Source organism: Salmo trutta, chromosome 27, assembly GCF_901001165.1.
Source record: "Salmo trutta chromosome 27, fSalTru1.1, whole genome shotgun sequence".
In the NCBI taxonomy this organism is placed as follows: Eukaryota; Metazoa; Chordata; class Actinopteri; order Salmoniformes; family Salmonidae; genus Salmo; species Salmo trutta.
In genome coordinates, this window is record NC_042983.1 from 30,794,078 (window position 1) to 30,808,157 (window position 14,080).

Below are 14,080 nucleotides of genomic sequence, written 5' to 3' on the forward strand. Positions count from 1 at the left end.
TAAGCGAAATATATACTTTGTCATGAGGACACCACCACGCAGACAACACCATTCTGTATACTTCTGGCTCTTCTTTGGACACTGTGTTAACTAACCTCCAGACGAGCTTCAATGCCATACAACTCTCCTTCCGTGGCCTCCAACTGCTCTTAAATGCAAGTAAAACTAAATGCATGCTCTTCAACCGATCGCTGCCCGCACCTGCCTGGCCGTCCGGCATCACTACTCTGGACGGTTCTGACTTAGAATATGTGGACAACTACAAATACCTAGGTGTCTGGTTAGATTGTAAACTCCCCTTCCAGACTCACATTAAGCATCTCCAATCCAAAAATAAATCTATAATCGGCTTCCTATTTCGCAAAAAACAACCTTTACTCATGCTGCCAAACATACCCTCGTGAAACTGACTATCCTACCGATCCTTGACTTCGGCGATGTCATTTACAAAACAGCCTCCAACACTCTACTCAGCAAATTGGATACAGTCTATCACAGTGCCATCCGTTTTGTCACCAAAGTCCCATATACTACCCACCACTGCGACCTGTATGCTCTTGTTGGCTGGCCCTTGCTTCATATTCGGCGCCAAACCCACTGGCTCCAGGTCATCTATAAGTCTTTGCTCGGTAAAGCCCCACCTTATCTCAGCTCACTGGTCACCCTAGCAGCACCCACCCGTAGCACACGCTCCAGCAGGTATATCTCACTAGTCACCCCCAAAGCCAATTCCTACTTTGTCCGCCTTTCCTTCCAGTTCTCTGCTGCCAATGACTGGAACGAATTGCAAAAATCACTGAAGCTGGAGACTCATATCTCCCTCTCTAACTTTAAGCACCAGCTGTCAGAGCAGCTCACAGATCACTGCACCTGTAGATAGCCCATCTGTAAATAGCCCATCCAACTACCTCATCCCTAAACTGTTATTTATTCATTTTTGCTCCTTTGCACCCCAGTATCTCTACTTGCACATTCATCTTCTGCACATCTATCACTCCAGTGTTTAATTGCTAAATTGTAATTATTTTGCCACTATAGCCTATTTATTGCCTTACCTCCCTTATCTTACGTCATTTGCACACACTGTATATAGACTGTTCTATTGTGTTATTGACTGTATGTTTGTTTATTCCATGTGTAACTCTGTGTTGTTGTTTGTGTCGCACTGCTTTGCTTCATCTTGGCCAGGTCGCAGTTGTAAATGAGAACTTGTTCTCAGCTGGCCTACCTGGTTAAATAAAGGTAAAATATAGATATATATATATTTCAATTATGATATAAAGGGATGGATGTGTTCTAGACAAGTATGCCCATACTATCTATGGGCTGATTTGGCGATCTGGAGTGCAGGTCATTTTTTGAAGCGTTATGAAATGTGATGGTGTGTTACCCCCATCTCCAGTGACGAGAACCATGTAGCTATGTTGCTTTCCTAGTTGGAACTTCCTACATGGTTTCCTGATTTCACAGACGGACCACTTAGAAGTTAAATCATGGGGAACATTTATATTTTACCCACTGATAGAAAATAGGCTCTCACCAAATTGACAGGAGTTTCATGATTTTTATTTCTGGGGATGAATTATACCTTCAATGAATACCAGGTAAACACCTGCAGAAATAGGACTGTATCGGTACTTTGTATACAATTCTGTGTATTTGTGTGTGTGTTTTTGGCTATGTGTGTGTGTGTGTGTGTGTGTGTGTGTGTGTGTGTGTGTGTGTGTGTGTATGTGCAGTGTTTCCCCTATATGCATTTACTGGACACACTGGTGTGTATGTGTGCAATGTGCCTAAATGTAGGTGTTCCTACTCTGCAATATAGTTATGTTTTTGCCTCTGTTCCTTTGCCCTTCTCTGCCTGAAGACAGTTCCTGTTCAGACAGACCGGGTCTCCAACTCCAGTAGCCCCCAGTGTGCAGGCAGGTTCCTCTGTCAGAGGACTCCAAGGACAGGCAGCCAAGTGTGGAGAAAGCGATTTGTCTTGCAGGCTGGAGCCGGGCTCCCGAGACCACTTCCACAGGTCTGATACTCAACATATCCTCCCTGTGCTTTAGAGAGCTCTTATAGGGGAAGGTTTGCTGCTCAACCCTGCCTTGTACTACCACACTCCAACGCATCCGAGGTACAAGTCTCACATCAAACACCCTCCCTCCCACTTCAACTGCTTTGTGATGAGCTACATCCACCCCGACTGTTACTCAGGAGTGTTGTGGCACCAGGTATACTTTCACAGCCTCCGCGGTGTTGAAGATAACACGAGGATGTAGAGAATTGTACACTGGCGTGTATAAAGGAGTGAAAAACTAATAATAGTCACTGAGTGGGGGGTGGCTGTGCGCTTTTCAAAGTTATTACATTAAGCAGAAGGAAAGTTGCTATTAATCGGTTTCTTTCACATACTGGGTGGCTTTTGGGAGAATTTTGTTCTAAATCCTTGGAGTTTTAGATGGATGAATGGTCTAAACCGTTGTTCATTAAATTTCACTGTCTACATGCTGAACCACATAACCTCCTACTGTAATATAGAATTACGCTGCGGTTAGATGGCACGAGGTAGACGCTAGATGCCAAACGTGATGTCATTGCTTTCAATGAGAGAACGATGGTAAATACCGTTGAGTCTGGCGGTGAATGCCTTCAGCCACTACGGTATACGGGACTTGCCGCCAGAGTTCAAATATTTCAACTTTTGTCATCTGCTGTAGTGTTGTTCTCTACCGGATGTTGATTTGTACTGTTTGTTTCCTGAAATCACCATAGGAACACATCCCGTCATGCTGGCTTGCTTTTGTCATCATCGTCTTTCTTGCTTTCTTGTCCCACTATGCCGACTGGTATGCCGGTTTTTGCGTCCCTCATCTAAATGCAGCATTTGGTCTTGCCGTTAAAATATAATCTTCATTAATAAATCGGCAGGAGTTAATAGAGTTTGTAATAGTTATATTCTAATTCAAAGTTCACATTGAAATCAGTGGTGGAGAGCAGACAGGAGAGGACTATTCATTAGGAGCCATGGTGCCGTAAGATCAAATGAATACCAACCACTCGGTAGAAAATATATATCTTCTTATCCCTCGCCTTGACCCAGCCCTGCCTGCAACTACGAAGATAAATGAACAGTAAGCGCTCATTTAAGTAGAAAGCAAATGGAAACATTTTATCATTGGAAGGAAGGAAAGGAAGGCAGTTTCAGCCACTGGAGGTAATCACAGTAATCCATTCTTTTCAGTTAGTGGCTCACAGCATGTTTATAGGTCGGCATTAATCAGAGCAGAATGCATTAGCCGGGCATCACAGAGACATTGCATAGCAATGTGTTGTTTAGAAATGTATATGATGTTGGCCATACCAAATGCAGAGGAGTGAAGTCTAGAATCCAGAGACCACTGGAAATAAATATTTGGAGTTTTCAGATACACATTATGGACTACAGTCTGTTGGAATGTACTGTATCTCTGGTGTTAGAGGCAACAACAAGTGACTTCTCTATTATATTCATCATCTTTAATCAACGTATATTGAAGCCAAAAATCTCTGCTCTGCTTAGATGTCAGGTTGGCACATTGGAACTGTGATGACTTGAAGCCGGTCTGACAGACTGACATGGCTAGTAAGAGTTTTAGGATGTACTGTAAAGCCTGATTCGATTGTCCATAATAGATTATGGGGCTTGGCAGTCTATCAGTCTATGATCTGATGGGACAGATGCCAAGTCCACTCAAAAGTCATCAACAGAATTAATGTTTCTCTACTACGCCGTCATTTCTTCTTATTTTAACAGCTTGTGTGTGTGTGTGTTTGTGTGTGTGTGTGCATGTGTCTGTGTGCGTGTGTGTATGTGTTGATGCTCCTTTCACTGATTGCTGACCGGCTAGTGGAGCAGGTCAAAGCCATTTGCACCTCCTCTGGGTGGCTTCACACCAGGGTGATCCCTGGCGTCTGTGATAACAGCGCTTTAAGAGCCCTCAGGGTTCCCTTAGGCTTGGTAGAAATGGCAGGTTGTTACCAAAGCAGTATATAAAAAAAGGTCAAATTGAATATGAAAAAACAAAAACACATTGAACAAAGAATGGTTGGACATCAGAATGAGGGAAGAAGAGAGAAAAGGGTGGAAAATGTGTGCATTGGCAGTAGAGGTAGCTCAAATTATAACCCTCTTGACATTTTAGCCTGAGTATTTTTCGCTTCAATGCTGAAGATGCGATTGTCTGCCGCTTCGGTGACTAAACGTTAACTTGCTTATCACTGCTCTAGAAAATAACCCCATAACTTGTACCAATTTAGTCAAGGAGGCCTGAGCCTGTAGATGCATATTCTAGCGACAATTTACTCTAAAAATGGATTCCTCATGGTAAATGGTGAATGACTGATCCTATATCCACATCTGATCAATTCATCCTATATCCACATCTTGGATCAATTGGCTTATACAATAAGAAGCTAATGCAACAGACGCAAACACAACAATCCAGCATTTCCATACTGTCATGTGCAGACTGACGACAGTAACGTGGGCGTACTGGGACATCTTAATAGGTCCGACCGTGCAGCAAATGGGAGCTGGCAGATTGTGGGCTAGTCAGTGGATGGGCCAGTGGCAGGACAGGATGTTCTAATGAGCCATCTCCCAGAGATAACTGTCTAAGAGACATTAGGAGAGGAGGGGCCCCTATTGATATCTCCGCTTCATGTTTCCCTGTAAGACTTCCTCAGCGTCTGCTTTCACAGTCCAGTCCCCAGCTGAAACACATACACACGTGTACGCGCACACACATGCCGAAGTTATCGTCATCTGCCATCAAGTTACATTAGTTTGGTGTAAAAGTGTCACGTTCGTTGGAATGATCGGATCAAGGCGCAGCGTGAGTAGCGTTACATATCTTTTATTAGAAAGTGAAACTAAGCAAAATACAAAAACAATAAAGAATAAACGAAACGTGACGACAATGCAACTACACATAAACAATATCCCATAACCCACAGGTGGAAAAAATGCTACTTAAGTATGATCCCCAATTAGAGACAACGATAACCAGCTGCCTCTAATTGGGAATCATACAAATCACCAAAACATAGAAAAACTAAACTAGAACCCCACATAGAAAATAATAACTAGAAAAAAAACCAGTCACGCCCTGACCTACTCTACCACAGAAAATAAGAGCTCTCTATGGTCAGGACGTGACAAAAAGTAACCCTGTGGCGTTCAAATTGATGCAGAGAAATAAAAACATCCCTTTAAGGTGGAAATAAAAGTTCCTGTTTCCAGGTAATGTTACTACTCATTAACCTTGAGCTGTCTGACTTCATTGAAGTGTAATTATTATTATTATTCTACATTTTTTAGGGGTGTGTAATTATGTTTTCTGCAGACATCAAACTTCGTCAACATTGTGCTGCTCACTGAAGTTTGCTGTGTTCACTCATATCATTATCATGTCATTAAAAACCACAGGCTAAACGCTACATATAAAATTCTAAATTCTGAAACACTGTTATACATTTCTTAGCAGAAGGTCATGTGATGATAAACAAATTCAACACAGATCAAATGGCTGCTGTCATGAAACAGAATATATTGGTCAAGGTGGACTCAGTAATATGACATTATAAACAACCGGGCAACTTCCTGCTTACAGCCGCTGTTCGTTCTCCCCAAAGTGGGCATGCCCCAAGGGAGGGAGCAAATTGGAAGAGCAAATGCTGTCTTGGTAGATTTTAAGTCTATTGTTGTTGATATCTGTAAGCAGGAAACCACCATGTTGTTATATGGCTGAGTCTACCTTTAAGACATATCAAACTAGGAAAGGAGACAATAGCTAGGATTGACTGACATGTGACAGAGAGCACATGAGAACAATATGTAGGCTACCTTTGAAACTCCAGCATATAATACAGTACTAATTCCTGTGGAGTACTTATTATAGGCCTAACTACTGCACTCTGAGAGAGAGAGAGAGAGAGAGAGAGAGAGAGAGAGAGCGAGAGAGAGAGAGCGAGAGAGAGAGCGAGAGAGAGCAAGAGAGAGCGAGAGAGATGGATGGATTGATTCCCTTTCTTCTCTCATTACGCCAAAAGAAGGACAGACAGTTATCAGGTGTGTGTGTGTGTGTGTGTGTGTGTGTGTGTGTGTGTGTGTAGTGTGTGGAGAGTGTGTGGAGAGTGTGTGTGTGTGTGTGTGTGTGTGTGTGTGTGTGTGTGTGTGTGTGTGTGTGTGTGTGCGTGTGTGTGTGTGTGTGTGTGTGTGTGTGTGGAGTGTCTGCCTGTCCGTCTGTCTGTCTGTCTGTGTGCGTCCATGCTCCCTGGTCTGCGGTCAGTGTGTTACCGTACCATCAAGGCCACATATGGAGTTAAATTCAATCTTACTGGGCCTCATAAGGCTGATAACTTCCATCCAAGAATCTACTCTCATGTCTGCCTCTCGACTGCTATACTTAATTTAGTCCAACGCAGTGATGTAGTGGAGGGTAAATGCAAGGAAACACAGTTTACCCACAATTATTTTTGCTTGACAGTTTACCAACTTTTGCGGAAAGTGTAGGGAGTGTTACTTTTTTCACTGCGACCAGCGATAAGAGTTTACCCATCTATTTAGTTTTATCACTACATAACTGGTCCAATGTACAGACAGGCCATGTGGAACTATCCACAGCCATAAGTCCAAAAGCTTCACTAACCTTCCCCGTCAACTCAGCATGCCCTAAATGCATGGTCATTAACTTCACTGATTCATTTTCTGTATCACTCACAGGATATACTGTAAAGGTGTTGAAGAAGATCTGTCCACAAAATAAATACATTGCTGGCTAACAATATGTGCCAACTGCTGCAGCATTCCAGAAATGCTCATACTGTAGATAGGCCTACAACACTTGGTCACAGCAAACAGTGAGGAATGGAGGCAGACTCTATAAGACAGAACGGTAATCTCATCTCCTTCGTCTCAACCAAAGCCAGAGTTTCCAGTCAGTTGTAGACGAGCACTCTTTACAACGATTACAGTTTTACATAAAGCCTTGTAGCAGTCAACCACACAGTGATAATAAACATAGTTATAAACTGGGTGGTTGAAACCCTGAATGCTGATTGGCTGACATATCAGACTATATACCATGAGTATGACAAAACATGTATTTTATCTGCTCTAATTACTGGTAACCAGTTTATAATAGCTTATAATAGCAATAACAGTTTATAATAGCAATAAGGCACCTCGGGGGTTAGTGGTAAATGGCCAATTTACCACGGCTAAGGGCTGTATCCAGGCACTCCGAGTTGCGTTGTGTGTAAAGACCAGCCCTTAGCCGTGGTATATTGGCCATATACAACACTTGTGCCTTATTACATAATTAAAATTAGGCTTAATTATAACATAGTTATGGGCTATATTTGTACTGCCAGAAGAGAAGAGAGTATCATGCCAACATGTATCATCTCAGACACTATACTACATTTAAAGAATACTACTTGACAACCCTAGCCCAACCTATGCACGCCATTCCACAATGCCAAATACTCCACTGAGATGGTTAACTAGCAGAAAGAAGTACTCTCACTCATTCACAGTGACTGTTATAAATCAATTTAAATACAATTGTATTTGTCACATGATTCGTAAACGTCAGGTGTAGACTTACAGTGAAATGCTTACTTCCCAACAATGCAGATAGATGAAATGATAAATAATAGAAAACTAGAAAAATGACAACACGAGGAATAGATCCGCAATGAGTAACGGTAACTTGGCTGTATACAGTACCCTTACCGAGTATATAGCTAATAGGTGACATAAGGAACTGTTTAATGAGGATCACATCACACAGACATTTATAAAAAGAACAAAAATATGCAGATTTGCAGCTGGCTCATGTTGTAATAGATGCACAAATCGTAGAGTAAGTGGACCGACAATGAATGGTCAACCTATTTTAATTTCTAAATATGACAAGCTAGGGGGGAAAGCCCAACGGTAGAGAGGGCTTCCATTTCCGTTTCTCCATGGATCATTTGGACATCTTTCCATTTGTCAATTAGAAATCATCATCAATTCAAGCGCTCCAGTAACAATTGATGAATAGACTACAATAAATGAATGTAGGCAATTAAATAAATAGGCCTACACCATTATGGATCTACCAGCAAATCATATATTATTGGAATTTAACACTGAATTCACATCATATTATCATAACTTTAAAGTCGGACCATTAGCTATACCGTACGTGATAGGTAGGCTATGGCTTTCCCTACAAAGGCACATTTATTTCCCACGAAAATGGTCATTCGTTTTCTATGTGTAACTATGTGCAATAGTTATGCAATACTATGAGCCACTATAATATTAATGCCATTTTATTAAATACTTTCTTGTACCTGCAGGCTTTTCACCGGCTTTTTTGTTTGTTTTTGAGCAGAGCAGAGCAATGAATGAATACTTGCAGCATGCAATGCCTACCTGAGATTTATGCTGATGTCCATCTTCGAGTTCTGAAACACTGTTCATGATTTTCCATCGATCATTTACCATTCTCTGAAAATCTTAAAATCCGAGATTTGACATCATTGGTAAAGGGAAAGTGTCAACCAGAGGGTCTATGTTTGAACTATTCCAATAAGGGGAAAAGGTTTACACATAAAACTACTTCAATCACTGCACAGATCTCTACAAATCTAAAGGAGGTCCAGATGGGAATCTAGTAGTACAAACATGTTGATATCATACATACTTGTAGGACCCCTTGCAAAGAATAGTTGCTTTGAATTTCCGAAATTAAGAAATTGCTATAACGTTCCTTCTTGTTACTAAAAAACACATGCACTTTGACAATAAGCGTTCGATGCGTTGCAGATTCTAATGAATCAAAACTTCACCCGTGTTATTCAGAACCTAGAAGAAAACCTGCTTCTATTTCCTCCGTTCTGACTCAAAATTACACGTGTCCTATTGAGGTTTTACGCGTGGGCTATGTACGTCCTTGTTAAAAAGTGAGAGAGCTCGGGCAAGAGATAAAACCGCCTCTGGTTTCCCTGGTTGACGTTGATAAACATGAAGCGGCTCTCTGATATGATTCAACGCGCAGCCAGATTAGCAACATATTGCATTGGGCAAGAGCGTCTCGACGTGAAATCCAAGCTTCAGTGATTCCCCTTCGCCGTGGGAGTGCACGCGCGTGTATGCGTGTATTTTGTATTTTTGTATATTTTTTTTATTTAACCTTTATTTAACTAGGCAACTGTGAGAGAGGCTGTGTGTGTGTGTGTGTGTGTGTGTGTGTGTGTGAGTGAGCGAGCGCGCGCGCGCGTGTGCATGCGTGCATGTGTATGTGTGTGTTACATTAATGCCTGTCTGTAGTCTACCTGCATGGGCTTTATGCACCGTTTCGCCTCCCTCTGAGATGATGCAGGTAATTAATTTCATCTCAACATTTCCACAAGAGAATAAGGAGGAAGATAGCTTGTTCAACATTGCCCTTATACCTGTCATTAGCCTACATGGCGCTATACTCAGGGGCAGACTTAGTGATTTGGACGCCCGGGCACAGGCCAGTCGAAGAGCTGTTCAGTAACAGCTCTTTTCGGTGAACGAATCAGATAAGAATGAAACAGCTAACTGAAAATACTTGAAATGCCGTTCACTAGTAAAGGTCTTTGCATCAATATAGAAGACAAGGAGGCAGGAAAATAGATAAGAGACAAACTATTACTCTTGGATATATATTTGATATGATGAATAATATTCATAAATATCATATTTATTGTCTTATTCCCTCTTAGGACCTGCTTAGAGTGCTGGAGGTGTGTGTGTGTTAGAGTTCTTATCAGGCATGAAAAATAGAACCGGTATTACCCAAGGCCTATGAGCTGAGGCCCGAGCCCTGGTCCGACACATCACAGAAATGTAAGTGAACCCGAATAAAAGCCAGATTTCCAGAAAACTGCCTTTCCTGCAGTCAAATGACCATACCTTTCCTGCAGTCAAATGACCATACCTTTCCTGCAGTCAAATGACCATACCTTTCCTGCAGTCAAATGACCATACCTTTCCTGCAGTCAAATGACCATACCTTTCCTGCAGTCAAATGACCATACCTTTCCTGCAATCAAATGGCCATACCTTTCCTGCAGTCAAATGACCATACCTTTCCTGCAGTCAAATGACCATACCTTTCCTGCAGTCAAATGACCATACCTTTCCTGCAGTCAAATGACCATACCTTTCCTGCAGTCAAATGACCATACCTTTCCTGCAGTCAAATGACCATACCTTTCCTGCAGTCAAATGACCATACCTTTCCTGTAGTCAAATGACAAAATCGCCCTCTAGAGGCCTCCTGGGTGGCATGTTATTAATAGTTTTCATAATTTCATAATTAATAAACATTATTTCACAAAACCTGCCGAAATTCCGGTGTTTCTATGTCAAATGTAATTGTTATGTTCTAAAAGTTTGGACACCTACTCATTCAAGGGTTTTTCTTAATTTTTACTGTTTTCTACATTGTAGAATAGTAGTGAAGACATCAGAACTATGAAATAACACATATGGAATCAGGTAGTAACCAAAAAACTGTTAAAACATTTTATCAAAAACAAATCTAAATATATTTTGTTTTAGATTCTTCAAAGTAGCCAGCCTTTGCCTTTGACAGCTTTGCACACTTTTGTCATTCTCTCAACCAGCTTCACCTGGAATGCATTTCCAACAGTCTTGAAGGAGTTCCCACATATGCTGAGCACTTGTTGGCTGCTTTTACTTCACTCAGCAGTCCAGCACATCCCAAACAATCACAATTGGGGTGAAGTCGGGTGATTGTGGAGGCCAGGTCATCTGATGCAGCACTCCATCACTCTTCTTTTTGGTAAAATAGCCCTTATACAGCCTGGAGGTCTGTTTGGTCATTGTCCTGTTGAAAAACAAATGATAGTCCCACTAAGTGCAAACAAGATGGGATGGCGTATCGTTGCAGAATGCTGTGGTAGCCATGCTGGTTAAGTGTGCCATAAATCACAGACAGTGTCACCAGCAAAACACCCCCACACCATCACACCTCCTACTCCATGCTTCACGGTGGGAACCACACATGCGGAGATCATCCGTTTACCTACTCTGCGTCTCACGAAAAGACATGGCAGTTGGAACCAATAATCTCAAATTTGGACTCATCAGACCAAGGACAGATTTCCACTGGTCTAATGTCCATTGCTCGTGCTTCTTGGCCCAAGCAAGTCTCTTCTTCTTATTGATGTCCTTCAGTAGTGGTTTCTTTGCAGAAATTCGACCATGAAGGCCTGATTCACACAGTCTCCTCTGAACAGTTGATGTTGAGATGTGTCTGTTACTTGAATTCTGTGAAGCATTTATTTGGGCTGCAATTTCTGAGGCTGATTACTCTAATGAACTTATGCTCTGCAGCAGAGGTAACTCTGGGTCTTCCATTCCTGTGGTGGTCCTCATGAGAGCCAGTTTCATCATAGCGCTTGATGGTTTTTGCGACTGTACTTGAAGAAACGTTCAAAGTTATTGAAATGTTATGTATTGACTGACCATCATGTCTTAAAGTAACGATGGACTGTCATTTCTCTTTTCTTATTTGAGCTGTTCTTGCCATAATATGGACGTGGTTTTTTACCAAATAGGGCTATCTTCTGTATACCCCCCTACCTTGTCACAACACAACTGATTGGCTTAAATGCATTAAGATGGAAAGAAATTCCACAAATTAACAAGGGACACCTGTTAATTGAAATTCATTCCAGGTGACTACCTCATGAAGCTGGTTGAGGGAATGCCAAGAGTGTGCAAAGCTGTCATCAAGGCAAAGGGTGGCTTCTTTGAAGAATCACAAATATAAAATATATTTTGATTTGTTTAACACTTTTTGGGTTACTACATGATTCCATATGTGTTATTTCATATTCTGATGTCTTCTACAATGTAGAAAATAGTAAAAATAAAGAAAAACCCTTGAATGAATAGGTGTGTCCAAACTTTTGACTGGTACTGTATATAAAGTTTAATATTAAGATGCAAACTCCAAAACTGTATATCTGACATGGTATAGGTGTCTTCTTTTTTTAAGCCCATAACCATGTGTGTGAGCTGTATACTTTAGTTTCAAAGTAGATTTGTTTAAGACTACCAAGAAACGCTTTAGCCCACTGCAGTAAAATGTTTTAAATTGGAGTTGAGAACAATGGGGGTGGCAGCGGAGTGAGGAGATGAGGAAACAGCCCTTCTCTTAGAAAAGCGAGGAGAGAGGAATGCTCACCTTAGTTATGATCAACTGAATGTTATTGGAATAAAGCAGGTGAATGCAATTGAAGGCATGTATCAAATTGTTGCTTATAGGCCTACTGAAACTCCCAAAATTATATCCAACCGTTATACAACATTTAAAGCAATATAGCCATGTGTGGTCAACTACTGTAGATGATCATTTCAGCACCATTTTGATTGGGACAGCGCCATCGTTCTGGTTTGAGACAAGTGTGGGGACTCGTCTAGATAAATCAATCAATGTCAAATTTTAGTTTTCACTGAATCGCCGTATGGATATTTGGTTAACCTACAAATAGGCTGTTAAAATGTAAGCTAGGTGAAGTGAGTGCTCATGTTTATATTTTTCTAATTTGCCCATATATTAATGATCAGAAAAGTTAGCTGGCATGTTATGGAGCTTAAGAAGTGGATTTTTCTCTTCACACGTGTCCTACTCATGACAAAAAGCCTGTGACTTTCTTTCACTGAATCTCTGTCTGTATATTTGGTTAATTGATCTCTGGCTGAACAAGTGGAGGTGGTAGCTCATTTATTCGTTTGTTCATCTATCACTGATCAGAAACAGCATGTAATAATGTAGCCTAAATCAATTATATTATTTTGCTCTGTATAGGCCATAGTAAAGCCTTATACTGTATAATCTATCCACCATTGAGCTGTGAGTGCGCGTCCATTTACTTTTTTGGGGGACTTTTTTGTCAACATTTTCTTTGCAAATTTGAATCTTCCTGCAGATTTTGCTGCAGCTGAACCAATCTGCTGAAGCAAGACAGAATGGGAGCGGTGAGTTGAGCTGAGCAGCCAACGACCGGAGGTCGTTTGTCGAGAGGTGGGGGATTATGCCCAGTTCACGAGGCCCCTGATCATGTGAGGCCTTTGTAAATCCACTACTGATTATACTGGCAGAGAATACAACAGTTTCAGATTTGTTTTAAGTTCAATCAATGAATTTAATTATAGTCCTTGGTACAGTTGTGATAAAGTGCTTCAGACTTGACAGAGTGATGCGTGACAGTCCTGCTCAGAGTAGGGGCACATGGGCACGTTCCCACTCAGATTTGTCCTGTTTAAAAAAATAAAATAAAAAATATATATATATATATATATATATATATATATATATATATATAGAGAGAGAGAGAGAGAGAGAGAGAGAGAGAGAGAGAGAGAGAGAGAGAGAGAGAGAGAGAGAGAGAGAGAGAGAGAGAGAGAGATTTTTTTTGTAAAAATGTTTGTTGTTATTTGTCCAGTACCAGCCACCTAGAAAAGTTCTGAAGTTGGTTTTAGCTAGGCCAGATAGGTTCCCAATCTCCCGACTTCATAACTAGCCACCAAGAAGCCATTTCAGGCTATCAATCAAGTTAGAGTAGCTACCTTATTTCAAGTTTTTAGTTTTAATGTCACATGCACAAGTACAATGAAATGCCTTTCTTGCAAGCTTGTCTAACTATTCTAGCTGGCATGCCTGCTGGCAAGCATTGTAGACTTGAGAAAAGCAAGCAATAACTAAATGTACTGAATTAAGAACATATTCCTTAAAAAAATGTACCCCGATTTTAGCAGAGATGCAGATAAATATATTTAGTTTCTTTAAAGAAAGAACCACCAGTCAGGAGGATACCGACAGATCAAGAGGTTGGCTTAGATATGCAGAAAAATAAACATATTTTTTACATAGATTTAAGCATAATAATTAGGGCTCTACATTGCAGGTAAAAGCTGTTTCACATGTTCGAAAAATGCAAAATTCTCCAACTCCTCCGATTTTTGGTCCTGCTCACTCTGGCAGAGGATTAC

General features: G+C 41.0%; 1 protein-coding gene across 2 annotated transcripts in view; it reads right to left on the minus strand.

Annotated features, from left to right (window-relative positions):
• The window catches only part of fibcd1a (fibrinogen C domain containing 1a), a 125,458-nt gene extending 116,404 nt beyond the window's left edge, over positions 1–9,054 (minus strand). Inside the window, exons 1-2 of one of the 2 annotated variants that reach the window (XM_029717784.1) lie at positions 8,730–9,054; positions 8,459–8,541 (exon numbers count right to left, since the gene is read on the minus strand). In XM_029717784.1, the coding sequence (XP_029573644.1) occupies positions 8,459–8,530 (72 nt within the window). In that variant the 5' untranslated portion in view covers positions 8,531–8,541; positions 8,730–9,054. Of the gene's footprint in view, positions 1–8,458 lie in introns of both variants that reach the window. The other variant, XM_029717785.1, reaches the window with a different exon arrangement.
• Positions 9,055–14,080: the final 5,026 nt, after the last annotated feature.